We start from the raw sequence: 27,987 nt of genomic DNA, 5'->3' as shown, positions 1-27,987 counted from the left end.
TTTTAATTTGGCAACGATTTTTAAAAGTAATCAAAATTCAAGAAAGAAAATTGATTGAAAAAAGTATTACGTTTTACTTTTTAATACAGTTTTTTGTTAATTTATTTTTAAGTTTATTTTGTTTATTCGATTTGTACATAGCTACTTTCACATTAATTAATCTCTTATGATTCCTAATATTTTTTATTTCTTGTAACTCATTCCTAATCTCAGCTGTAGACCGATTAACAATATAATCAACGAAAAAATAATATTTTTCATTTTTACACAGATGTAATAAAATGATACGCTTAGTTAAAATTTGATATACGAATACATTCATTTTAGTTAAATCGGTAATAAAAAATATACAAAGTTAAAATTATATACGTAGCCTATATAAATAATTTGTGTAGATGTGTATGTGTGTATGTCAAACCTAATTGTAATTCAGTTTAAACCTAATCAATCTTAATTGTCTGTTTTATTCAATTTATTGTTAATACAAACTTTCCCAAATGTCATATAGCGGTTATTAACCTGAATCACAACTGAACTTTCGATAACAAGATACGACAGAAATCGTGAATCGGCCTCTAGAAAAGTAACAAAACGAAAACTGACAGAAGCAACCAACTTCATTTTTTTTTACCGACAAGGGAAACAACATATTATAAGTACATATAATTTTTTTTATAAATCTTCGTAAGCTAATATGTTACAACGATACTGTATTTTCATAATATTTTACTTTTCTTAATTTTTTTTTAGAAACGTATTGTTTCCTGAGTTAATCTAAAAAAACTTTTTTTTAATTACTGTAAAATAATTAAGGAAATTCTCGATAACCATTAAGATAATTGTGACAAAACTTCACCTAAATGGATATTTCGATTGTTAAATAATCATCTTCACTACATAAAAATAAAATGGTACAACCAAATAAAGGTAATAAGAAAATAATAAAACAATAATGAATTTACAAAACAATTACATTAATTTATAAAATAAAAAAATTTGATGTAGACACCCCATGACTTCCTTGTACGCCTATTAAATTACATATACATATATTTTTTTTAAAATGGAAAGTACATAAAGTTTTATTTCACTAATAACTCTGATTTTTTTTATTTTTATAGTTATTATTGAATTATTATTTATTGCAAAAGATGTTTTACAATCCGAGGTTAATAATTATTAATAAATCAATATATTTAAATTTAAAAAAAACAGGTAGAAAAAAAAGAAAATGAAATCGGATTCGCATCGATGTGCCTCCAATGTAAGATCCAAATATTTCATTAATTAAAATTTTATTTGTCTATAACTCTGGAACAAATGAAAATAAGTACCACTTATGATATATCGTTGAAAAGCTTTAAATGACTTATTACTGCAGCTAAGAAAAAGTCCGAAAAAGCCCAAAAAGGGCTTTTTCAAAAGGGGAGATGCACAACTAGATGTTACAACAGACCTGAATCCAAAATTTCAACATTCTACGGCTAATCGTTTTTGAGTTATGCGAGATACGTACAGACGTCACCGAAAATAGTCAAAATGGATATTTCCGTTGAGATCTGAAAACCGAAACTTTTCGCGATTACAATACTTCCTTTATTTCGTACAAGGAAGTAAAAAACTTAAAATTATAAAATCATGCGAACCCGATGAGAGCAGTCCGAACGGGACTCAATAAAAGTTTGCTGTAAGCAAATATTTTGCTTAGTACAATTAATTTTTGTTACAATTAAAATCTGCTACGAGGTTCATTCAAATATAAACCGGAATTTTGCATCGTGGACTGAGGAAAAAAGTGAACATGATGGGGCGCTGCGGGTAGTTAGTTGGGTATGTGTGCAGGGAAACAACCGGCCAGTCGCACCCGTAGGTCACTTTCCGCGTCAGTAACAGAATACCTTAGCAGGAGGAACCATCGTTCGTTGTGCAACAAATTATTCGATTTCTCGCCAACGAAGGTGTCAAATCCGCTGAAATTTTGACTCGACTCCACGCACATTTCGGAGATGCTACTCTGTCAAAAGTTTAAGCGTTTGATTGGGCCAAAAAATCTCGAAGCGGCCGTGATACAGTGGAGAACGTAAGTTGATAAAATTTCGTAAATTGTAAGAAAAAATAGACTAAAATCGGCTCCACTTAATCGAATCCGCCGGTCTCTTTGACGGATTAGTAGCTTCATTTGACTTTCATGTAAAAGGTTCTGTATTCAAATCCTGGTTTGGCTTACCATTTTTCACGTGCTACAAAAATTCATTTCTCATAACATAATAAAATTAACTGTAAATGGACGTCAGCCTGTTGTTACTATGAATAAATAAATATTATATATGGAAACGTTCTAAATAAAAGCCCGACTCCGACTGTATTCTTTAACTCACCCAAAATAATTAGGGTGGCGCATGCCAGTATTATTAAATTATTTATATATAAAATCATATATAAATTAAATTATGTATAAAAAAGTATATATATATATATATATATATATATATATATATATATATACATAATAATTTCAGTCGCTCCACATAAGCAGCGGAACTACAGAGCATTTTGTTTTTTTTTAATTTAGTTATCTTCATACTTCTTTTCGCTTTTGAACCCGATAATATAAAGTTAGACAATACACGCAGATATTTCTTGACCGCAGTAGAAATGGTTTTACCTATGTGACCTTTAACTCGAACGATTTCTTTACATCAGTTCCAAGTACTGTATAAGAGTAAAATATCGACCAAACTTTCCGACTGCAAAATCTAAATTTCGATTCATTTATTTAATTTAGTGAAACAAAAATTTGTAATCAAGTAAGCTAATTCTGGATTAATCTTTTTTAAAACTATAAAAACAAAACAACTATAAAAATGCATAGATAAGTTACAAAAAGAAAAGTCATTGTATTGCCTTAATTTAACTTAATATATTACAAGCTGTCCAGAGAGCATGGTTATCTGGTTTGTTTGGGTTTTTTTTATGTAGAATATGTTATCGCGGAAGGTATCCTATTAAATTACCTCACGAAAAACCGACGCGTAATCTTTTTAAAAACGTTCTTGCAGGACTTCCAGGCAGCCTAGCAATTTCACACTTGCTACCAGGTAATCTCATAGCCTTACAAACCCTAGAAAGCTAACAAATTTTCAAACGTCTTCCACAGGACCAAGCAGAGAATTTTAAAAAAGGGGCTCTTAACTAAATTCAAAGGACTGCGTAGCCGTTTCAATCAACAATAAATTTTAATCGAATTGTTTACTTTTAATGGAATAAAACCAAAACGGAGTTTGGATATTTCTATAAATTTAACTGCTTACAACATGTACCTATTTATTTACAACATGTACGCTATTGAACTTTACGCAGAAAATTTGGAAATTATAAAGTACAGGACCGCATTTCAGCAAATTTACTATGTTGGAATCAACATATTAATTCAGATATAAAAACATTATAAAATATAATGTAAATATATATGTAAATTGAGTTATAAAATACGCAGCTTTATAATTATTTTTTTAATAGTATTTACGCTAATTCATAATAATTTACAACAGTTGATGAAGAAATTAGCTGTTTATTAAGTAACTGGCCGCAATCGTGTTTTTTTTTATTCTCTATGGATTTTTGTCATTACATTGTCTTCTTTTATTAATTATTATACTTTTCCTTGTTCATTATCTGCAACACGATCTAACCTGCGTTTATTTGATTGCATATGTTTTGAATTTCATAATTAAATAAGTAAGTTTATATGACGGTCATGTTAAGTTATTTTTTAAACGTTATACTTCTGTAATATTGCTTATAGAATTTTAAAGTTAATGCTCTGGTGCTAATGTCGATAAATCTAATATCGTTGAGTTCATACAATCCAAAAAACTTTTGTACTAAAGTAGGTATTGTTCTCGAGATCACTTATGAATTTGCAGCTTTCCGATAAGAAGGACAGGTGGTGATGTCATAGATAAGGATATCGTAAGAATGAGTAATTGTGAGATAAACTTGGATGAAAGGCTGGAAATTATAATCGGAAATAATTACTCATTTACTCTCGCTTGGATGTATGAATACACTACGCAACAGTTTTGTAGGAACCGATTCGGAATGTTTCCAAATACTTCTGAGGGAAAGAATTATTTCCTAGAAGTTTGCAATCATTTATTAGAAAACTCAGTCAGGTGGCCCAGGAGAACTGTCGAAGCGAAGAAAACTGTTTTTTTTGCGCTGAAATACAGTCTCAGTAGGATACTACCTCAGGAATTTGTGTTAAGAGAAATATGCAAAGAAAACTTTCATGTGTGTTGTACTACATAGAACTCCCGCTGCTTTACGTGAAACAATTAGAGCCTGTATTTTACTTGTAAAAAAATATTTTCTGACTTTTGGAAAGCAAATAACGGTATTCCATAGACGCTAAATATGACATACGTACGTATATGAAACCGTGAATCATTCTGCACATTTTTTTGATCCAGATACGGCTGCTTATACCCAAGCCATTGAATGTCTGTTGAATTAAGTTAAACGCCGAAATAAAAAAGAATACGGTAAACGAGATTTCTTAGATTTCCGCTTTTGCGAATATTTGTGAAGGCAAAAATATCCGTGGGGGAGGAAGATATATTTCATCAAATATGGCGAGATACAAACATATTTTGGTCCCAGAGTAAACCGACCTTCAAGATAAGATCGGGTTACGTTAGGTTACATGTCACACACATAGTATACACCGTCTTCAGAATACTTAAAGTGAACCTCAGATATGTATAATTCATTTAAAAAGTAATGATTATTTCAGTAATAAAATATTTGAAAATGCGGTCCTGTACAATGTAACAGACGAAAATCTACCTCAAGAAAAATAAAGTTTTGTTAATGTTTTGTTAAAAAACAATGTTTTGTTAAAAATTGGAATGTACTTAAAATATGTGACTAATTTTTAATTAACTAATATCGATTACAAGAAATGTGGTTTAAAACAGAAATTTCAAGTATGACTGTTATATGACGAGTTTATTTCTAATACGATTTTAAAACGATAGTGTCCAATATTTTACTGTTAGGAATAGGTCAAACCAATGAACGGCAAGAGCTCGTTCTTTTCTGTGAGAACTCGGCTATTTTCGTCTTCTCCATGTAATTTAATAACAAAGAACTCTTGCACAGTTCTGCGCAAGAAGACCGACTTTACGTTTCCGACCCCTCACTATTTCGCAGTCAAAAACGAGCTTTTTCAGATACTACATAGTTCGATTAACGATTAGACTATACAAATAACCATCAAGTTTAAATCCACTCACCACTATTACTCACTACATGAGCGCGTATGAAAAATACACCGATACAAAGTCAACATTGAGGTTGTGTTCTCTACCTTAAATAGACCGTAATTGAAGAAACTACTAAAACAATTTTCAATAAATTTTCACATGGATAAATTCAGATATATTACTACAGCATATCTAAATTTCATTGAAATTTATTTAGTAGTTTTGGAGATTTCCAATTCACAAAATGTTATACATGAATGGTATTTTCGTGATCCTCATATCTCAAAACGTAAAGAAAGTTCATTTATAAGATATCTTATAAGATTTCTTGGTTGGGACTACAAACTTACAAATGCGGGTGTGTATTATTCTCACTAAATGTGATCATTTAGTGATCATACAGTTATATTGTCATAGAGTGATCATTTAGTGATATTTTTACGATTTTAATAAATGATCACATTTCTTAAAAATTTCCTGTCATCAATATCTTCAAGCGTAATGAAATTTTACTTACCTCCAGTAAAATCTCAGTAATCTGAAATAAATTTCAGGTAATTCTAAATTAACCTTAATCAACTTAACCTAATCTGTTACAAATTTAATGTTGATACTAATATTCGGTGGGCAGAAGCAGTTAATACCTCGACATACTTGCTAGAAAAATGCATCATCATTATGTCATTGTTTCCACAATTACAAATCCACAAGCTTCCTGAGCGTGTTACATTCACTCCTATTCTGCCGTTTTAGTGATGCCCACATCGACTCCATGGATTACCTGCCTGAAAACCTATAAAGCTTTCACTGTGGTTCACAGTGTTGTATATGTAGTGCGTATCCGGGAGTTACGAGATAGCCCGATACGGTTTCAACAATCTGAAACAATTATAGTAACGGGTTAAATACAAGCTCTCCTATTTTTTTTACGTAACATTGCAGCAGTTCTATTTGAAACAGCATACACACTTAAAGCACGTTCTATCTTCCCTGCATATATCTCCAAAAAATTCTGATGCAGAAGAAAAGACCATTATTGTACTTTCTCCGAAAAAAAGAACTTTTGTCGATCTCCACAGTTTTTACCGCACCACCAATTTTTTAATTTTTATGCGATCAGTAATTAGCGCATTTTTCAGCAAAGAATTAGCGGAAAACAATATTTTAGTAAATGGTAATAGTATATATGTAATAGCATTAACTACATTGAAATGATATAAATAAACAAATACATACTTAACGCCCTTTTCCTTCAAGAAAATTTCTATTTTCAACCGACAAGTAAAGATGATAATTAAAATAAGACAAAAGAAAAGAAAAAACCGAAAATTCCTTTAATTTAATAGCAAATAAACAATATTAAAAAAATACTTAAAATATTGATGTTCGATCCCTTCTTTTGTGGTTTTTTATGGGTTTTTGCCTAAACTCACTGTTTTTTTACGCTTAGAAATGAGGACTTTTAGATTTACTGCATCCTCTGTATTTCTGTGATTCAGTGAAAATGGATCTATAATGCTTACGAAACAGGCATGCTTACAACCGCTTATGTCTTTAGATAACTCCGAATTCATATGCGGTTCCGTCTCCTCTAATTAAAAATTTAATCGATGGATTTTAGAAAAAAGATTATCGCAAATTGAAAATCGTCTTAACTGTAAATATAAAACTTCATTATATTTATTTTATTATCCATCGTATTTGTACCGTTTGAAATTATATTACTAAATCTGTCAGATTTTTTATAAGCAAAATTCAACAAAATATTTTAGTTTCTTACAAGCTTATCCAGTGCATGGAATAGTATGTCGGTGTTAAAAAGATAAAGTTTTTATTAAAGTTCTTTAAGAGTAGTATAAAAAATGTTAGTGAATCTTTCCTCGTAAATTAAATTATAAAAATAATTTTTAAAAAACGTAAAAGTAATATCGCTAAATTTATTGCTTGGCACTTTAAATATTTTACTGTACTATTATACACATCACGAGTTTTTTAAATTTTTATTCTACGTATGTGTTAAAAGTATATTATACCACAAGTCGCTTAAGATACGGCAAAGAAAAATATCTTATTATACAATATCTATATATTATTTTTATGGCCTATTATGGCATAAAGTTATGTAAGCATATGTTGTCATCTAACTCAGATAAAAATTTTTTTTTTTTATTATATCTTTTATTTATACAGTTACAGTTACAGTTAAGGTAAGTTTATATTTTAAGAGAAAAAATTGTGATAAAATTTTGTAATAGTAATTTGTTTTCTAATTTCTCTTTTAAGAAATTTATCTTATCTTCATCACTCACCCCCCCCCCCCTCTATCATGCGCATACACACACACAGAAGGGGTATTCACAAACTATGGCAACCTTAAATAACTTTTCGACAATTAAAGACGAGATAAATGAAATTTAACAAATGCTCATACTTCAAAACCATCTAATTTTTAGAAAGAGACCGCTACACCACCAAGTCCCCATTGGGCAACTCAAAAATTTTAAGAAGGAAAGATTGGATTTTAACATACTGTTTTATAACGTATTGAAAAAGCATTACTGACGTAAAAATCGTCAAGCTACCATAACCCTAATCAAAATGGCAACCATTTAATTTTTCATAGCTATTTTCCCAAAGCGGCCATACAGTACACCCCAAGTACTGATCTAATATCAAAAAATAGATCGTTTGGAGGTAGAAGAATTTACTAAATTTCATTTCTCCACATTTAACAGTTGAAACGTTATTTAGGGATTCCCATACTTTGTTAACAAAACTATATATATATATATATATATATATATATATATATATTAGTATATAGAATGCTAATAATTTCATTGATTTACTCTCTACAGATTTTAAAAGTGGTTTAATTAGAAATAAGCGCCTTATTATTTTTGAATTAGTTCGGATATATATTCAAAAATAATTTATTGTCTGAACGATAAAATATTAAATGCAGGTTATCATTATCCCATTAAAAATATTAAAATTTTATTCCGTGATATACCTATTTTTCAACCAATCTACAAAAATATTTGCTATCGATTCCTACCCTACCTCTCTTCAATTAACATAAATGTTTATATAAAAATTTAAAAATTCTTTTGTAGATGTGTTTTATCATAATTATTTTCATAAAGTAGTGTTAATCAGGAAAAAATTGTTAGCTAAAACTTAATTTTAAATAAGATTGGTTCCTTTAAACTTTTAATAAAGTTTGGTTCCTTAGTTTCATTTGTTCTTGACAGAAAACATCTGAATTGATCGTTTAGTGTCTTGTAAGTAACTGAAAATACCAATTACGCATTAATTTTTAAACAAAGTTAGGCTATTGCAAAAAAGTATCAAGGAAATATATTTGCACCAATGAATGTAAGGGATCGATCACGGATATTATATACCAACTAGTACTTATATGCATAAAATATGTTTACATTGAATTTATCTCGCGAAGAAATGGAAATAACATCAGGATATGTTCTATCGATGAAAATAAGGAAAACATTTAGTAATCATTGACTCAAAAACGCCCTATTTTCGACTACTAGCGTTAAAATTCGTCCTGATTTCTGTTCTAAGTGTAAGATGAAAATAGACTATACAGAAATTCTTTCAATACAAAAGTATTAGTGGGAAAAATTAAGGCTTTTGTATGATCCATCTATTAACCTAACAAAGCGAAGTTCTCTGTTAAAATTTGAATGTTTGACATTTCATACCTTATTAATACGTTTTGATACAGTTACCGGTCGTTTTGATATTTTTATTAAATATGGCGTTAAAAATTCCTCAATATTAGACGTACGTATATGAAACAATTTGTCATAAAATTTTCAGTTTTAAAACTGCGACCCCTACAATGTTGGGAAGAATCACTATTACTAGTCCTCACTGGTCGAGTCGCTCCACTTAGCGGGTGTTTTCTACACATCCAAATGTAAAAGCTATTTTTTTCATATAATTATTATTACATATATAATAAAAACAATCGTTTAGTACAGAAAAACCCAACGGGAATGTAATGAAGTACGTGCTTGCCCGTTAATTTCCCCAATAAACGTGCTTACAATATCGCTAAAACAGTAATATTAACGATAACAACAATATTTCTGTTGTCCAAACAGAGAAATTTCTGCGTATTCTAATAGATGACAAATTTTCTTAGACTGGTCAAATTGAATTCTTTTATAACAAAATTAAATCGTTATCTTTTGCTTTGAAGGGCTTTGAAGTAGATAGTGATGACATTCAAAAACTGTTGGATTCACACAATGATGAGCTGAGAACTGATGAACTCATAGAAATACGTGAGCAAGAGCAAGACATTGAAGAATCTGATTCTTTAGACCCAGTTCAACTAGAAAATCAAATGACTATTGGAAACTTGACAGAAGGTCTCAGTTCAATTGAAAAAGAGTTCAAAATTTTGGAAAACATAGACTCCAATGAAGAGCGCATTTCTGCTACAAAACAAGGAATAAAAAAATTATATTAGCATGCTTCGAGGAAATTTTGCGTCAGATCAAATTGTTGATCTATCAGACGACTTTGTTTGATTTTATGAAGCCTTCTACGTCAAAATAACTTCGGTTTACATTTTTGCAATTCATAATATGTAATATAATTTGTTGTAAGTATTATTTTATCTACGATTTTATTACACATTTTTCTTCTAAATTATTGTTTTCTTTAGTCTCTGATCCCAATTAAATATAATTTGTATGTATTTACGAGGGTTATTTTTTTGTTCAAGGTCCGATCGGTCGCGAAATAAAAACCCGCGCAAAAATAGGATGAACCTTTGCGCATATGTGTTGCGCAGCGTCTCTAGTATGGTCTTCAATTACGCCGTGTCACTTCGTTTACTTCTGAACACGCACGTAAATATGTCTACAACAATAGTATCTCCCGCCAAGTGTGAAGTTTGTGCGGTAATTCGATTTCTTCAGGCTGAGGGGTGTAATGCAGCTGAAATTCATCGACGAATAAGTAATGTGTACGGTGAAACTTCAATGAGTGACAGCAAAGTGCGACAATGGTGCAGGAACTTTAGAGCAGGACGTACAGATGTTCATGATGCAGGCGGTCAGGGAAGGAAGCGAGTGTCAACCGATGATCTCGTTGAGCGAGTGGATGAGGCAATTCGAGAAAATCGTCGGTTCATAATTTCTGTATTGAGTGATTCGTTTCCTGAAATTTCAAGGTCAGCTCTCTACACCATTGTGAGTGAGAGACTTCAGTACCGCAAACTGTGTGCGAGATGGGCTCTCAAGATGCTATCCGACTATCACAAAACAATGAGAATGGACGTCTCCCTAACGTTTCTCCAGCGCTACCACAATGAAGGGGAAGATTTTTTGAACAAAATGGTCACAGGGGACAAGACATAGGTCCATTTCGAAACTGAAGAAACAAAAGAACAATCCAAAACAAAAACAATAGTGGATGCATTCTCATTCTCCCAGTAAACCAAAGAAGTTCAAGCGAACCTTCTCCAACAGAAAGTGTATGGCTACTGTGTTCCAGGACCGGAATGGAGTTCTCTTGGTGGAATTCATGGAACGTGGCACGACAATCACTGCAGCCTCATACTGCGTGACTCTTCAACGTCTACGAAGGGCAATTCAGAATAAGCGGAGAGGAATGTTGTCATCAGGCATTGTCTTTCTCCATGACAATGCTCGGCCGCACACTGCAGCTGTAACAAAGAAGCTCCTGCAGCGTTTTCGTTGGGAAGTGTTTGATCACCCACCATACAGCCCGGACTTGGCTCCATCCGATTATCACCTCTTTCCTCACATGAAACGCTGGCTAGGAGGACAAAATTTTGGCACAGACATCGAGCTGCAGACCAGCGTAGAAACATGGCTGAAAACACAGACGACTCCGTTTTATGACGAGGGTATTGGAAAGTTGATACCACGCTACGACAATGTCTAAATCGGAGTGGCGACTATGTAGAAAAATAGCGTAACTATGTAAGTACTTGTTACAAATAAAATTTTTTTTATTTTCACTTTGGTTTTAATTTCGTGACCGATCGGACCTTGAAAAAAATAACCCTCGTATATGCAAAATTGTACCCCGACTTACTCGAATTTGACTTACACGATTATCGCTCGGTCCCACCTATTGCGTAAGTTACTGCATTTAAACTTTACATATTTAATTGTGAGCCTCAGCAACTTTCTTGCCTTTATGGAAATAAAAATGTAAAATACGTCGAAAATGTTCGTTTCTGCACAGCATGTTAAAATTGACCATAAACTAACAGGTGCAAACAAAATTACACACGATTTGCTTTTAAAGTATTGTATCAAGGCCGGTATAACGGACTTGAGTAACGGATTCCTGCCAATTAAGAAGAGAGTTGTAGAAAATATAATAATGGAAGGAATTCAGATGGGGACTAAAGGGAATCCCTTTTCTAAGGTTAACAGGTCCATTTAACAATCTTTTATTTTAATACTGCCCAACGACGCACCTACCACAGATGTTGTTCCATGAGAAAAATAACCGGACTAAAGTAAGAATTCATGGGAAAATGCAAGGACTCGAACGTTGGTTCTCACGCTTCAACTTGGGTCTGGTTCTGCCGGTCAAGAGAATAGTAGTATAAATACTGCAGGAGAGACGAGTTAAGATCAGTTTTAAGAGAGGATTTATTATGCGAGTCAGTAAAGAAGCGAGATTGGGCGTGTTTGTACAAGTGTGAAGTGACGTCAGAAGAATTCCGTGAGGACAGTGGGAGACCGCAGGAGTTTGTTCGGTGAGTGACTATAGACAGTTAGTGAAAGGGATAAAATATTGAACTCATTCATAAATTGTTGGGGTAGTTTTATTTGTAAACGGTAAAGGATGTGCAAAGAATAGAATTGAGTAAACTTCATATTTATCTTATCTATTGTATTATTGTAGTTAATAAAGTACTAGCTGTAAAAGGTGTAGATGTTTGCGATCATTATAATGAATTTGTCAACTAAACTGAATTCTAGTTTTCACGATCTACTATCAGTAAATAAGTTCTGATCTTACTTTAAATTCTATTTTGTATGTAATCATTGTTTATTATTATTGACAGTTGTTATCATTATTGTTATTATTCTTCTTATTATTGTCATTTTTATTATTGCTGATTGGTCTTATTTTATTTATATTATATATTGTTAAACTAATAAATTGTAATTATATAAACATTTTCAATTGTCAATCTCTCAGTATCCTGATCGAACCGCGAATACGCGACAAGTATGCTAAAAGAAAAGTGACTGTAATCAAAAAATGCAATGCGAAAAGAAAAAATCGTAACATTTACAGAAGTTGTTAGAAAACAAACATAAAGGTATCCTCTATTTGTGAAAATCGAAAGTACTTTCTTGCCAACTTCAATAATGTTATTAATATTTGAAAACTATTTAGAATCAAATTTGTGATTTCATATTAATTTTATAAATACATGCATATTCTTGTCGAATCTTTGATCGTATTAAAAATAATTTGTATGCATGCGATATATATATATATATATTTATATTAAACTGTTCTTGTAAAATATTGACAAAAAATTTAGTTGATGTCTGAAATCACTTTTAATTACTAAATTAGTAGACATTTTTTTTTTTATACTATTGCGTAAAGTAACTCTATTGTTCATTTCTTACAGATTAGAAACGCAAACGCGTATGTTGTTCATCTTGTTTTAATATTTCCTTTCTTTCCTGTTTTCAGTTTCAAACTCTCTTACTCTGTTTATTCTGACTTTCAATCTCTCTCCCACCAACTTTCTCTTTCCATCTTTTCTCTCTCTGACTCTCTCTCTCTCTATCTATCTTTCATTCATATTATCTCCTTTCAAATATTATCTCTTTTAGTAGGATGTAATTCCTGTCAGTTTTCACAAAATTTACATTCACCAAATACACGAGAAGTTTTATCTCAGAAAGGAGTTGTACGAGTATAACAGATAACAATAGTAAATCGTTAAATTATAAAATTTACTTAATATAGAAGAAATAAATATTAAAATGCAACCAAAAGTACATAAATATAAATAATTTAGAATTAATTATAAAACAAGACACAGTAGTTACTTATGTGTCTTTTATCTGCAAGATTCTAGATTCGAATCTTGATCAGGTATTTCAATTTTCAAGCGGTAAATAATTTTTATAGAATATTCTAATGCATAAGTATATTAATCTTCAATTTTTACCCGATTTTAAATTGTTATTTTCTCTGTTATTTTAGATCTATTATTCCAATAATTGAAGTATCTTATATTAAGGAAATACTCCAGTAAGAAAAGACCTTTTCTTACTGGATTGGTTGATAAATAAATTCCACTTATCACAATGGAATTTTATTATCTATAATTTTCAATTTTTATTTTATATAAATGTAAATTAATTTTTACTAATTTCTTTAAAATTAGTGATAATAATTGTTTACGATTAAAATACTTATTTAGTTCTAGTTAGTAATTTAGGTAAACGTTAAAATAATGATCCGTTTGTATTTTATTTTACATCGTGTTGAAAGTTTGTTAATACCGTATGCTTTTCAAGAAAAGTTAAAAGGCGATTTTTTCGTAATTTTTTTCAAATACTTTAGAAAATACGGACAATACCAAAAGCGGTCTATAATTTTTTTTAATTAAATGTCGAACCTTTCTTTAGGAGAGGAATAACAACAAACGTCTTAAGGTGGCTGGGAAATACTCCGTCGCTGAAAGATTCATTAATTAGATTTATCAGGGAATTACAACAGCAGCTAAGACTTTAAAAGATAAGATAGATTTCAAAAGAAAGCTATCTATTGTAATGGGTACCATGATTCGACTTCCGGAAAATTTCCACATATCTTCGTGTTTCACATCGCTCAGACCACAAAACCACCGTCAGTTCAAAGGTTTATGATAACTGCCGTAATTTTGCGCCAATCAGTTTCATATTGATACATAAAATATAACGACCCAAACTCTCGGTCGAGTTTGTTAATATTAAAAGTTAGACCATGGAGGTGGAAATGGGGGGCTTTTTCGAAAAAAACAAAATATCGCTATAACTTTCTTTTTAAGTAAAATATCGAATTCATTTAAAGTTCCTATTATTCTTTGGATAAGGGCCTAAAACTTATTTCAGTAAAGTTTTTTGATATCACCAACCACTGGCTCAGGAGGCGGGAAAAATGGGGTTTCGAAGACAAAAAAATCATACCTCCCTTAATAGATACAGTATCGAATCGGTTTAAACGATCGTTAGTCCTCTAAACATTACCAAAAACCTTTGTTGAAACAATTTTTGATATGACCAACCCTTAAGGGATGACCAAAATATTGCTGGAATTGTAAGAAGATGGGGCTTGTCGTATGCTAAACATGTGAAACTTTTTTTCACGTGCAACCATTGTTGTATTAAGTAAATTTAAAGTTTTTCTTATCTTTAAGGTGGAAATTTGTTTATGCCCTAGATAGCACCGGTGAAATCTACCTCCACCTTCCGGCGTGCCGAAAGGGATTTTTTAAATACTACCAGGAATATCATCAGTCTTTAAAATAATTGTTTAAATCAAATTTCTAAGGGTGAGGTCTTTTCTTAAAGTTATAATTTATACTGGTATTTCTAATTATATGCTGACCTTCGAATGGGATGTAGCTTTTCTGTCTTTCATCGGAAAGTTCTGATTTCGAATTCCGGCCTGGCTTGGAACCTTTTTGTGCGCTACAAAATTCATCTCGCATATATAATTGTAACTGTGTTTTAATGGGCTACTATCCTGTAGTTATTAAAAAAATAAATGTTACTTCTCTCTGATCAGTCAAATTTAAATAATAAATTTAAAATAATAAATTCTTTCTGATCGTCCCTTCCTCGGATTAGTCTATTTTTCGACTTTTGAATTTCATATAGTTTAAAAATTCTCGTACTAAAAATTTAAGAAACAAGACTCTATTGTATTGTCCTCTATTTAATTTTTTATTTCATGGATTATTTATTATTATTTTTTTAAATTTGATTACGCTTCTAAAGTAATCTATGTTAAAGTTATATGTTACATTAACTTGCGCATAACGGATACTATAAACAGCCTGTACATCCGTATCCACAATTGCCTTTGTTTGATCGATACAGCGAAACATTTTGTGAGTTTTAGATGTTAATACATCTAAAATGTATTAACATTTTAGTGAGGTTAAACGTTTTATCAGCTTTTTTTAATGTTATTCTTTCTTCTTTATTAATTTTTTAAATAGTTAAATAAAAATTATTACTGATTTTGTTATTTTTTAATAAAACCAATTATTTTATTTAATTCGCTTTAAAAATATTCATTGCAAATTCGTTTGTGTTTTTGTAATATATTTTATGAAGGTAAGTTTATTTCAAACTGTTAATTGAGCCGATTTCCTCATAAATTTCAATCTCTAAATAGTTAAATTTATACAACAATCAGTGGATTTCTTTAAATCTTTAAAATGTTATTTATAATTATGTTTTCTATATTATAATTTTCCCACTGTATAAATAGCACATTAATTTTTAACGGTTAAGTGATAAATTAATTTCTTTCATTAAACCAGCAGTCCATTTATAGTTGTAAGCGTCTGAGCAAAAAGAGGTACTGCTTGATTTCATTGAGAGTAATTATGTTCACTATATCATTAATACCTGCAATAAACAGAGTAAAAGTATCATTTGCAGGACTAATAAGTTTGTTTCACTGAGCTTTGCATGCTGATTTATGGTAATATATAAAATTTATAAGGCAACAGGAAACCATTTCACTTGCCACTTTTTTTAAGACTGCACGGAGTACTTATCTTACTAAAAATTGTTATGCTATTCTCAGATTTGACTTACGACTTTACGTCGAGTTGCTTACAACTGCAGTATCTAATATATAGAAAAATATATTAATTTTGATAACTAACTTTATAAAATAGAAATAAGTTTTATTTACAAAATTCTGTATCTATTCATCGGTGTAGAAGGTTGTCTTTTTTTCCAACCAGTTTTCCACTTACTGCCGGATCTGAGTAAATGTGTGAGTGTATGTGTGTGTATATATATATATATTGTGTGTGTGTGTGTGTGTGTGTGTGTGTGTGTGTGTGTGTGTGTGTGTGTGTGTGTGTGTGTGTGTGTGTGTGTGTGTGTTTGTATAGGTAAATGCAATTATTGGTACCGACTTACCAGGCGTGAGTAACTGCAGTGTTAGTGTAAATGTACCGATAAACATGTAGTCTGGAACAGACTTAGGTCGACCACTCCTGAGACGTGTAGTTAATTGAAACCTGACCACCAAAGAATACCGGTACCCATAGTCTAGTATTCAAATTCATATAAAAGTGCATTTACAAGGACTCAAACCTTAGAACTCTTGACTTCCATAATGGAAGATATTTTGGGGGAAATATTTAAATGTTTAGATCATTCTTGAAAATAATAATATAATAATAATACAGTGGAACGCCGATTATCGGACTGGCGTTTGCAAGACCGAATCCGGATAATTGGAAAATTAAAAAAGGTTTATCATATGTAATGGACATGCATTCTAATCTTGAATGAGTAATACACTTTATAAAAAGACGAAAATGTTTAAAACTAAATGAAATTTAATAGAATTAAAAAGATATTCAGAATATAACTACAACATAATAAAAAAACAGGTACACTAAAACGTTACAAAAAGAATCATTGAGTAGAAATATGTTAATAAAAGAACCAGAATCTACAAAAATTATCCGAACGAAATTAAAATTTACTACCTTTCTGTTTAATAAATATGTATTTTAAAAAGCTTATTAAAATAAAAACTTATAAAAAAATCAATTGAAGTGAAACTTAATTAAGTTGCTGTAAATTATAACAAATATAACTTCTTAAAAATTACAACAAATCGGAAAAATTACAGTACATTAGACTAAAACTTAGTGACAGTCAAAAATCCAAACATACTTTTAAAAATCTAACGCTATTTCTTCTTTAAAAAAAATTTGTAATCTATACCCACTTTTGTTAATCTTTGTTTATGAGCTACAAGATCACGTAGCATTTTAAATACAGGATCTGAATAGATTCGTATTCTTTTTTGTCGTTCCAGGCGGTCCGTAGTCGCAGACAAAAATTCATGAGCTTTTTTGGGTGGTTGTTCTGGATTCAAGTGATTACATTGTTACATAATGGTTCATGCTTCACCAATTAATGTGCTTTCATCAATCTTTTAAGAAGTTAGTTTATAATTAGCTTAACACAAGCCTAAATTTACGTATTTTTGTGTTATAGGAATTGCAAAGAAGTCAGTTAAAAAGTCCAGTAAAACAAAAATCGATAAAAATACATATCCTGCAACACTTTCTTTGACTATTATTTAATTTTTTTAGTGTATCAATTTTTTTTAATTGCCTAGTGCAGATGTAAACAGTTGGACATCCGGAAAATTGGTGTTCGGGTAATCAGTATTTCACTGTAATTGAATTTGAAATAATAATAAAAAATATTAGAGTAATCAAAAACATGATACCGGAATTTACTTTTAAAATGGAAACAATAGAACCGAATGAATCATTTTTAAAATTTTCTAAGTATAAATAAGTTCTGCGTTGACTCTTGAAAAAGAGTAAAGGTTTATGTGTTTGCGTATGGTTGGGTGGTTGTGTGAAAAAAAATAGTACCAACAGCTACTCCATCAACTAAAATAAAAAAAGAAAGAATCATTAGTTTTATATTTAATTAAAAATCTAAACTTTAAATATTCCCTTTTTACATACTGAAATCTGGTTAGATTTTTTTTTTGCCTTTTTTATTCTTCGTTTGAAATTTATTATTATATTTCACAGACTATTTTGTTTTGCTTTAATGAATTACTCTCTCTTGATAATTATTAATGTAATAAGCCCACCTACCAAAGCTTTGTGTAAGTGAGCGAATGTGAATGTGTACTTATGTGTATACACACACACACACACACACACACAAACACATTTTCATTATTTATCTAGAAACTATATTAAAGGCCATAAAAAACAAACATGTTTACTTTGTATGTTACCTTTATATTTTCAAAGCAAGTTATAGCAATAAATTAGACACACTCTGGGGCTCTCTTGTACAAATATACAAGATTTGTTAATAGTAACCAAAAAAAGTGGTAATAATTTTAATTTTCAGTCAATTGATTTTGATTTTTGAAATTGAAATAAAAGATACTGTGTCACATATTTTTTATACTAAAAGTATATATAACAAAGATTAAATGTAGCTAACACATTTTTGGCTTTCTCACTGTGAAACAGATATTAAGGTTAATTTATCTGTTATTATGCTTGAATTTTATGCACATGTCGCTAATATAATTGTTTGATCAGTAACTATCAGTTAGGCCCTTGCGTTCAATAAAGATACACATTATTGTTAAATATTCGCCAGATCTTTAATTTATTATCTTCATTTCACCACAGAATACTTAAAACATTATGTTACTTAATAACATTATTATATTACTAATAACACTGTAGGTAATCCAGATCTCATCTTCTCTTTTTTCTTCTGAATAAAGAATAAAACACTTAAAAAGCCCTTCCAGTTACTGTTAAATTAAAAGAAAGTTTTGACTGAGATTGCATTTAATGATTTTTCTTCTCTACTTTATAAAACTTTTAATTTATTTTCTTGCATTATATATCTAAAGGTATACAAAATTCCAAGTTATAAACTATATCCACCACAGTTACATTCACTGTAACAGTTATATAATTTTACAGTTATGGTTCGATAGACTTATTTATTCATTCAATTACTACTATTTTATTTTTTTTTAACTTCTAGGTCTTAAAGAATTAAAGATGAGCGCAAGAGATCCAGAAGTTAGTGCTAGACCTGAAAGAGATATTGGTGGACCAAGAGTAGTTATTGTTAGAGAACCGGATGGTGACAGTGAATCTTCAGTGGAAGAAGGAAGCTCTGAAGAAGAAATTGAACTTCCGAGTTTAACAGTAAAAAGTTCTGATATGCCAACAGAATATTGGCATATTCAAAAACTTGTTAAATATATGAAGGTATGAAATATGGATATATTTTTTGGTTATTATTATTTAGTTTACGTAATGTGTGTGTGTGTGTGTTTCATGCTGTGTTTTATTACACTACATGGTGAAACAAGTTTATGAAGTGTTTTAAGTAATTAAGTATTTATAAAAACTTTATTTTTTTTTTAAACAAATATTTCTGTAATATTTTAGTTTACTTTCATTCATTAAAAATTTTTTTATTTTACAATGAATAAAAATGGAGCTTGTAAAAATTCTCCAATGATTTTTTTGTTAAATTTGCGGAAAATTTACCAAAGTCAATGAAAACCAATATCGAATCTGCTGAAAGCTGCTTACAAACATTATTTTGACTGTCCCTTGGGAGACCAAGATAAATCCTGGGCTCCATATGTAGTACGCATCAAGTGCTACGTTAAACTAACCCAGTGGTTAAAAGGAAAAATAAGCATTTGCCTGTTAGCATACCTATGATTTGGCAAGAGCCTACTACCCATTATGGTTGCTATTTTTGCTTAACAAATGTTACTGGTTTCAGTTCAAATAATAAAAGCAGTACTGCATACCCAAATGTTGGTTCAGCTATGAGACCAATACTTCATGGTGTTGATTTACCAATTTCAATCACTCCAACTTCTTGGAAAGAGATTTCTGATTCCCCAGAAGGCTCAAACAATGAATCCTCAACTTCAATAGATATTACAGAAGAATCAAATACTGAACCTCACCTTATCACACAAGCAGAACTGAGGGACCTAATTTGTGACTTGTATTTGTCGAAACAACATGTAGAACTCCTAGGTTCGCGTCTTAAAGAATAGAATTTATTAAACAAGGATAGTAAAATTTCAGTATATAGAAAAACAAAAATAGAAATAAAAATTTACTGAAATACTTCAAAGAAGAGATGGTGTAATTTCCTGTCATGTTGTTAGGGGGCTAATGCTTGAACAGAACAGTGAATATGTTATTCATGATTGGCATTTATTTATACTCATCAAAAAGAAGCTTAAAGGCAGGTTGTTACATAACTCAAATACATTTTCTTCTACACCAGTAGTACATATTGTAGGAATGAAAGAAACATATGAAAGTACGTCAAAGGATTTTAAAAGCTATTATGTACAATGAACACTCATGATGAATTATTGCTGAACTGAAAGTGATAGGGCTTCTTCTCAGTCTCCAGAGTGGCTTTACAAAATATATGTGTTTCTTGTGTTTATGGGATGGTAAGGCTACAGATGAACACTACTCAGTTAAAGACTGGCCAAAAAGAAATCAGTTTAGTGTACTTACTGTACATTTGAAAAAAAATAAACATAAATATTAGTAAATCAACATAACAACTTGTCTGCCAGTCGAATTTTTGAGCCCTTTTTACCTGGTCATGAGATCCCATTTCAGATCATGAGATTGAGGTTTTACATAATGTCAACATCAGGTTATAAGATCCCATTTGGAATCTCACATATTGTTAATTTGTAGGACATAGAGACTGCATGACATCTAATTTTGCGTGTTTTTCTATGTAGATGTGTTCACATTCTAATTTAAAAATTGATACACTTAACGTCCTGTTATATTAACTTTTAATGAAATAAATAATTTTATAATTTTTATGAACTATATATCAGTTTTTAATGTTTAAATTTAAGTTTTTATTATTTATTCATAAAAATCTGAATGAGTTATAGGTTAAAATGAACGTTGCATGTTACAACGTTCCACCAAATCTGGAAGAAAGTATGCTCAGTGAATTCCAAGAGTGGATATCCAATAGTGGATATTTAAGACGTGAATAATATCCACTATTGGATATCCAAGATTTAATATTCCAAGAGTGCTTTGTATGTTCAGTGATCTGTTATCAAAGTTGTTTTTTGTGAAGCATAAATTAAAAAAAAAAAACAGTTTTCTTTCAGTCTTATTTATTCTAGCTATTGCTTGATTATTTATTTGTTTTTTTTATTTACTATTTATTTATTAATTGTTTGTTTTTATGGACTATGCAGTGTTGGCAGATATATTCTTTACTAATGAACTATAAGATTATTGCTTACTGATAACTTATTATAGCTGACTTATTATGGGAGTTCCTTAAGAACCCCTTATCATCAAACAATTAAACAAAGATATCTTTGTTTGTTATCAAATAATTTACTTATAGTTTCACTTAAGGAGCCGATTGTAAATATAATAGTTGTGGAACAAAAAAAACTTATTTATTAGTTCATAGTAATTATTACTACATAGCTTATCTCAATTTAGTTTACATTTTTCACATACCTTGATTTTCTTTTATATTTTTGATGTACAGTAACTTTTTAATTTTATTTTATTATATTTTGATAGCTTTTTTTTGTAAATAGTCATTAGTCAATAAAGCTTACTGTGTTTTTATGCAAGTACTTTATTTGTAAATCATTTTTTTTTTCGCATAATTTTTTTTTTGACTTGATGAAATCACCACATTAGCTCAAAGCTTGTGTGTGGGATATGGAAATGGAATTTTGTAGCGTATGAAAAATGCCATGCCTGACCGGGATTCAAACTCAGGACCTCCGAATGAAAGGCCAAGACATTACCACTCTGCCACAGAAATTAGCCATGTAATTAAAGCGGAATTAATTTTTAAACAAATAATAGTGTACATAGTACAATTTGAAGATATTCTAATTTGTTAGAATTGTCATTAACATTGTTTAGAACAGGATTTTCTGATATTGTTCTGATAATCAAATTATTTTCAAATGAAAATTCATTTATTTCTATTTTATTTATATTTCAGTTTCACAAAACTAACTTACCCAAGGATTAAGTTTGAGAAAATCTTTATAATTTTTTACTTGTTTAACACAACTTCTTTTTTTTTATTATTCCCCTCCCCTGGGCCGGTCCAACAGCTAAGTAAATATGATATTAAACAAACAACTTCTTAACCGACATAAAAAAAAAATATATATATAAATAATATTAGGCAAGCAACTTCTTAACCGACTTTAAAAAAAGAAGAGGTCCTCAATTCAGCTCATTATAATTATTCTTCTCTGCCTTTACCAAATGGACCAAAGTTGATAATTTCTTTCCTTATTTCATAGGTTCCTCTGGTGATCCCATCATAAACTAGAAGATTTTTTAACTATAATATTTGTCAATGAATACAATTTAAAGTTTTTATATCATCATTGTTTACTGTTGTTTAATTATACCTCGATGTCATTTCAGATGTTTGAAGTAGTTTTCTTCAAAAATTCACAAAATTCAATTGAAAAACTTACTGTAAATAAAATAAAGTATGTACTCCTGCATTCTAGAAACCTTTGGATATGCTCAATAGCACTCTTTTTATGATGTTTTAAAATCCACTTCTTTTGTTATTTTAGTTAGAACATACCATTCCTCATCTTTGTATCTCTTGTTAAAACTTTTGTCAAGCATCACTGTTTTATGGGCCCTTTTTCATATTTTAAATTTACATAAAATTAAAAAAAAAATGTATAAAATAAACTTTTTATAAAAAGAAATTTAATAAAAATTCACATTAGAAAGAAATAATACTTTTTCAACCTTTAGATTTTAAATTTTGAGTTCAGCACCAAATTAATCTATAGAGGTTTGTAAGTTTTGTGATTGTTATTTTTAATTTTCTTACATAGCAGAATGGTAGCATCTCTGTCTTTCATGCAGAGGGTTCTGGGTTCAAATACCAGTTAGACTTAGCAATTTTTACACACTAAAAAATTAATTTATCATTAAAAAAATAGAATAGGGTGTACGCATGTTCTTACCAGAGAGGGAATAATAATAATAATAAATAGTAATTTGGTACTGACTTCAAATGCCAAAATTTAAAGAATTGAAAATAACAAGCAAAATAATAATAAAGATTTAAAACAATAACCTCCTCATAGAACAGCTTGACTAAAGCGTGATATTTTAAAATTACTAAATGGTACTTTTCAAGAAGATGCCTGCAGCCGCAGTTATTTGTCGTTGTAGTTAGTTAGTTAGTTAGTTGTTAGATAGCGCCACTGAAAGGAAAAGATAAATATATAGTATATTTTTTTTCTTTTTAAGTACATACATTATACTGTAAAAATAAAATAGTAAAATAAAGTACAGTATTTTTTGAGTACAGTAATTTACGTATATCATTTACTGTATAACTTAACAAGAACCTAACCTGTATTACTGCTCTAAATGTGAGTCTCAATTTACGCCATTTCATTATTCGCGGAAATTGAACACCCGCGTAAATTGAAGGTGCACTGTATAATAAATTTATATAAATAAATTTTAAAAAATGTATATATATATATATATATATATATATATATATAAAAAAGTATAAATATAATCTAACCAGAACAACCTACGCTCGCTAACCTTCGCTAGCTAGTCAAGGTTAGCGAGCGTAGATTAAGTTTGGTTAGATTATGCTTATAAATATATTTATTTATTATATAAAGTTAGATTATAATTTTAATTTATTTTCTCCTTTCAGTTGCACCATCTAACTTACTACAACCGACTAACTATAGATCGGCTGCGGGCATCTTCTTGAAAAGTACCTTATTAAATATTAAATTTATTATTTTTATCAGTTTATATGTTAATAAATTATAATTCATTCAAGTGTATTCCCCAAAAACACATACAAGCACTGTATATACAATACAATAAAATTTTCCTCATCACCTCATAGTAAAGGACATATGCAAAGACATGAAAATTTTACATGTAGTGCCAGAAAAACTAACATGTTTAAATAAAATATGTTATTAATTTACATACATAAAAAATTTGACAACAAAATATTAAATGAACAAACACAATACAGATCGTATATATTATTTGATCGCATATTTAAAGTGACGCTATATGACGCTATAACCTGTGCTACCAATAAATTCACTGAAGAAGTTGTTAATTAGCACCCAGCAGTTCTCTGGAAGAAAATATCCCGTTATATTGAAAGTATTTATTATCTGTATTATTTTGATTAAAAAAAAATCCAAACATTATTTAATCACATTGCTCACCAAAACAAGTATGCGTTTCTATAAGTTTTCCATTTTCCATTTTATATGTTCTCTTATAAAATAGACAAACTAAATTATAATAGATTTTATCATAATAGATAATTCTGACTTCAGTTATAAGTAAATGACTTATTGACGTCATGGAAAAGCTCTTTGAAAGTTAAAGTATTCAAATTATATAATAAAATTTTAATTGTAATCTAGCATGCTCCACTTATATATTGTATTTTATAACTAAGTTGGATCCTACTGATGATTATTATAATTATTCACCTCTATGCATACTAATTTATTTGTTCGTATATATACAAACACATAATATATTATTATAGTGCAAGTAATATGGCCCGCGGGTCGGATCCGGCCCGCGAAAAATATTTCAATATTAGCTTTTTTTATAAGCAATTGAATAATGGAAAATACAGAAATTTAATATAACTTGCCAAGAAATATTTAGTAATCTTCAGCTCAACTTATAATTGTGAACAAACATTTTCTTTAATGAATCTAAATAAAAGTATAATAAATTCCATAATAAAATTTTGTTTACTTAAATGAATTGTTTTTGTATTTGACATTTTTTCATTTTAATATTTTGTTCGGCCGGTGTAAAATTGTTTTCTTTCCAATTCGGTCTGGAGGCAAAAACTGTTGGTCACGTTTGGTATAAGTACTGTATATATTGTATCTAAAATAATAAAATACCATTTTACAAAATAAATATATATATATATATATATATATACACATAGATATATAATATTTATATATGTACAGAGTGTATCACGAAGGTCTCCTGGGACTTTCATAACCTATTTTAGTCGTGAAAATAATGGGAAAAGTAAATAAAATCAAACGAGTACTCCTAAAATGCTTCGTTTCTGAATTACGGCTAGTGAAAGATTAAGTTCGGATTTCAGCTACCCTGGTGAAATGAGGTCGTATTGAACAATTTTTAGGACATTAATTAGGGGCAGAATTAGTAATTTCTTTTGGGTTTTGATCTGAAAAATCAAATAAAATAGGTCCCACAACCGTATCTGCAGTAGTTTTGAGAAACCTTGTGTGCTAACCAAAAAATTGAGGTAAAAAAACCCTATTTTTTATGTTTGACTTACAATTACTCTGTTAAATGGGTAATAAACAGATAAAATTTATAAATAAAACTTGTAAAGAATTTAATTTTGAACAAAACTGTGAGATAATTTGAATAAAATAAAAAAAAAGTTAGAAAAATTCAAATTTTATTTAGAAACAGTACACTACACCAAAGTGCATTATAAATACTAGTTTATAAAAAAATGTTGAAAAATGTGGTCGTCATTTTCAACTCATTTCTTAGCATACTTCTATACTGCTTTTGTTGCTCTTTTTGTTCTTAATGGCTACCCTTAAGTTGCTCAGCCACATCTATAATGTGGACAATTAATTCCTCACGACAGTTTATTTTTGTTTTGTATACATTTTTTATCTATACTCAGACGCCAAAATTTAAAGGTGTTAGCAATCTTGGAAACCAGAAATGAGGACCTCCACAACCGATCCATTGTCATCGTGCCATCGATGCTGGAAGTTTACTTTGCGTCTCAGCACTAGAAGAACATCTTCAAGCAGCTGCGGCAATTCTTCTTGAAGAAAGCTTACAAGTGGACCTCAGTATTTAAGCAGCCAAGTAATATCAATGGTCCAAGCAGCTGATTGTGAAGAAAGCCTCATCATTCACCGAGTCGAAAATCGCCTTCCACCGTTTCATGAGGATATACTTCTGCTCATTTATGCTCATTACCTAAGTTGTTGACACCATTTCAAGTGAAATTTGGCTCGTCGGTAAACAAAGCATACTTATAGAGTTGTCTATTTGTACTCTACCAGTTGCAGAACTCTAAGCGAAGCGGACCGTCTCCTGGGTGTAGATGTTGAACTGGCTGTTTACGATAAGGATGAAACTTGTTTTATTTAAGTGTCCTCCAAACAATGGTATGCGAAACTCCGATCCGATTAGAAATCTCGTATGCGAAAGAAAGTGTACTGACGCCTGAACTGCATCGATAACAACAACGTCGTGTTGGACACATCGTTCGTAGCTGGTACGAATACTAGGTAGTGAACCTATTTCCCGAAGATTGCGAAAAGTCGAGTTAGGTAATTGTTTTGGGATCTGGAATCCTGCGATTCGAAAACATATTTCATATTCTACTGCAATAGTTACAACATTACCATTACACACCCAAAATGAATATCATATCAGCGTATTCCTATGTTTTAAATAAGTACGGCATTACTTCAACGGAAAACGAATCACGTTCAAACTAAAATTCACAGAAAACCTTCGCTAACGTCAGCACAGTTCGCAGTATCCGATATACTTAATTTACCTTACAGAATAATTTGAACACTAATACAGTATTGCGCATTGTTTATTAGCTGTTGTTATTTTATTGTAAACTTTGAAATAATAATCTTTCAAATAATTTATTGCATTTCTGTCATTAATAAAAAAATGATATGCAAGTCATTTTTATCTATTTATTTTTATTTTACAATTTTTGTGTAATCGGCAGTTTCTTTACAAATTTTTCACTTCTCCAAAAAAATTCTGGTTTTTGTTTACATTAAATAAGTACTTTTCAGACAAATGTATTAATTTACTGTTTCTAAATAAAATTGTAATTTTTTTAACTTTTCTTTGTTTTATTCAAATTATCTCAACATTTTGTTAAGAATTAAATTCTCTACAAGTTTTGTTTAAAAGTTTTATGTTTATTACCCATTTAACGAAGTAATTGTACATCATACATAAGAAACAGGATTTTTTTAACCAGTTTATTGGATTTACCCCAGATTTCTCAAAAACTAATGCAGATACGGTTCTGGGACCTATTTTATTCGATTTTTCAGGTCAAAATCATAAGAAGTCACTAATTCTGCCCCTTAACGTCATAAAGATTTCAGTACAATCGGATTTCACCAGAATAACTGAAATCTGAGCGAAATCTTTCACTAGCAGTAACTCGCAAACGAAGCATTTTAGGACATATATTTATATGAATTTTTTCCATTATTTACACTACTAGAATACGTTATGAAAGTACCGGAAGAACTTATTGATATATTCTGTATATACATGGAGTTTAATGTTTTATTTATACTATATGTATTAGTTAAATAAAACTACATAAATAAACAAATTAATGCTGGTGCAGTTACAAATCATTTTCATAGTGGATAGTATAGTAAGAACATAAATTTTAATTTGTAGTTTTATTACTAAAGATATTTTACCCTAGTCAGAATGAAAAATTACATTTGATTTTATTCTTGATTGGAATGTAATAGGTTATTGGGCTGTACTTAAATATTTGTCCATTCTATAGAACTCTAAAATATAAGTAATAAAGTTAGTATAATACCCTCAACATACTGTCAGATATCTGGGATTTTAAATTGTAAAACTAAACGAGCAAATGTAGATTTCATTTTTATGATGAAATATGTTCAAGAACTGACACAATTTAACTTCTCTCTCTATCCCTCTCTCTCACTCACTCACTCTCTCTCTCTCTCTTCCTTCCTTCTCGACCGTATTCTCTTTTTTCAATCCATTCAACTCTGTAATAAC

At 30.0% G+C, this 27,987-nt stretch overlaps 1 protein-coding gene across 1 annotated transcript in view; it reads left to right on the top strand.

The window, feature by feature from the left end:
• gudu (Armadillo repeat-containing protein gudu) overlaps positions 1-27,987 on the top strand; it is a 604,246-nt gene that overhangs the window by 502,316 nt on the left and 73,943 nt on the right. The window contains exon 5 of the mRNA XM_075364673.1: positions 19,103-19,332. Within this exon, the coding sequence (XP_075220788.1) occupies positions 19,120-19,332 (213 nt within the window). The 5' untranslated portion in view covers positions 19,103-19,119. The remainder of the gene's footprint in view (positions 1-19,102; positions 19,333-27,987) is intronic.

Source organism: Lycorma delicatula, chromosome 4 (assembly GCF_047948215.1).
Source record: "Lycorma delicatula isolate Av1 chromosome 4, ASM4794821v1, whole genome shotgun sequence".
NCBI lineage: Eukaryota > Metazoa > Arthropoda > Insecta > Hemiptera > Fulgoridae > Lycorma > Lycorma delicatula.
This window is presented reverse-complemented; position numbering and strand designations above follow the sequence as displayed.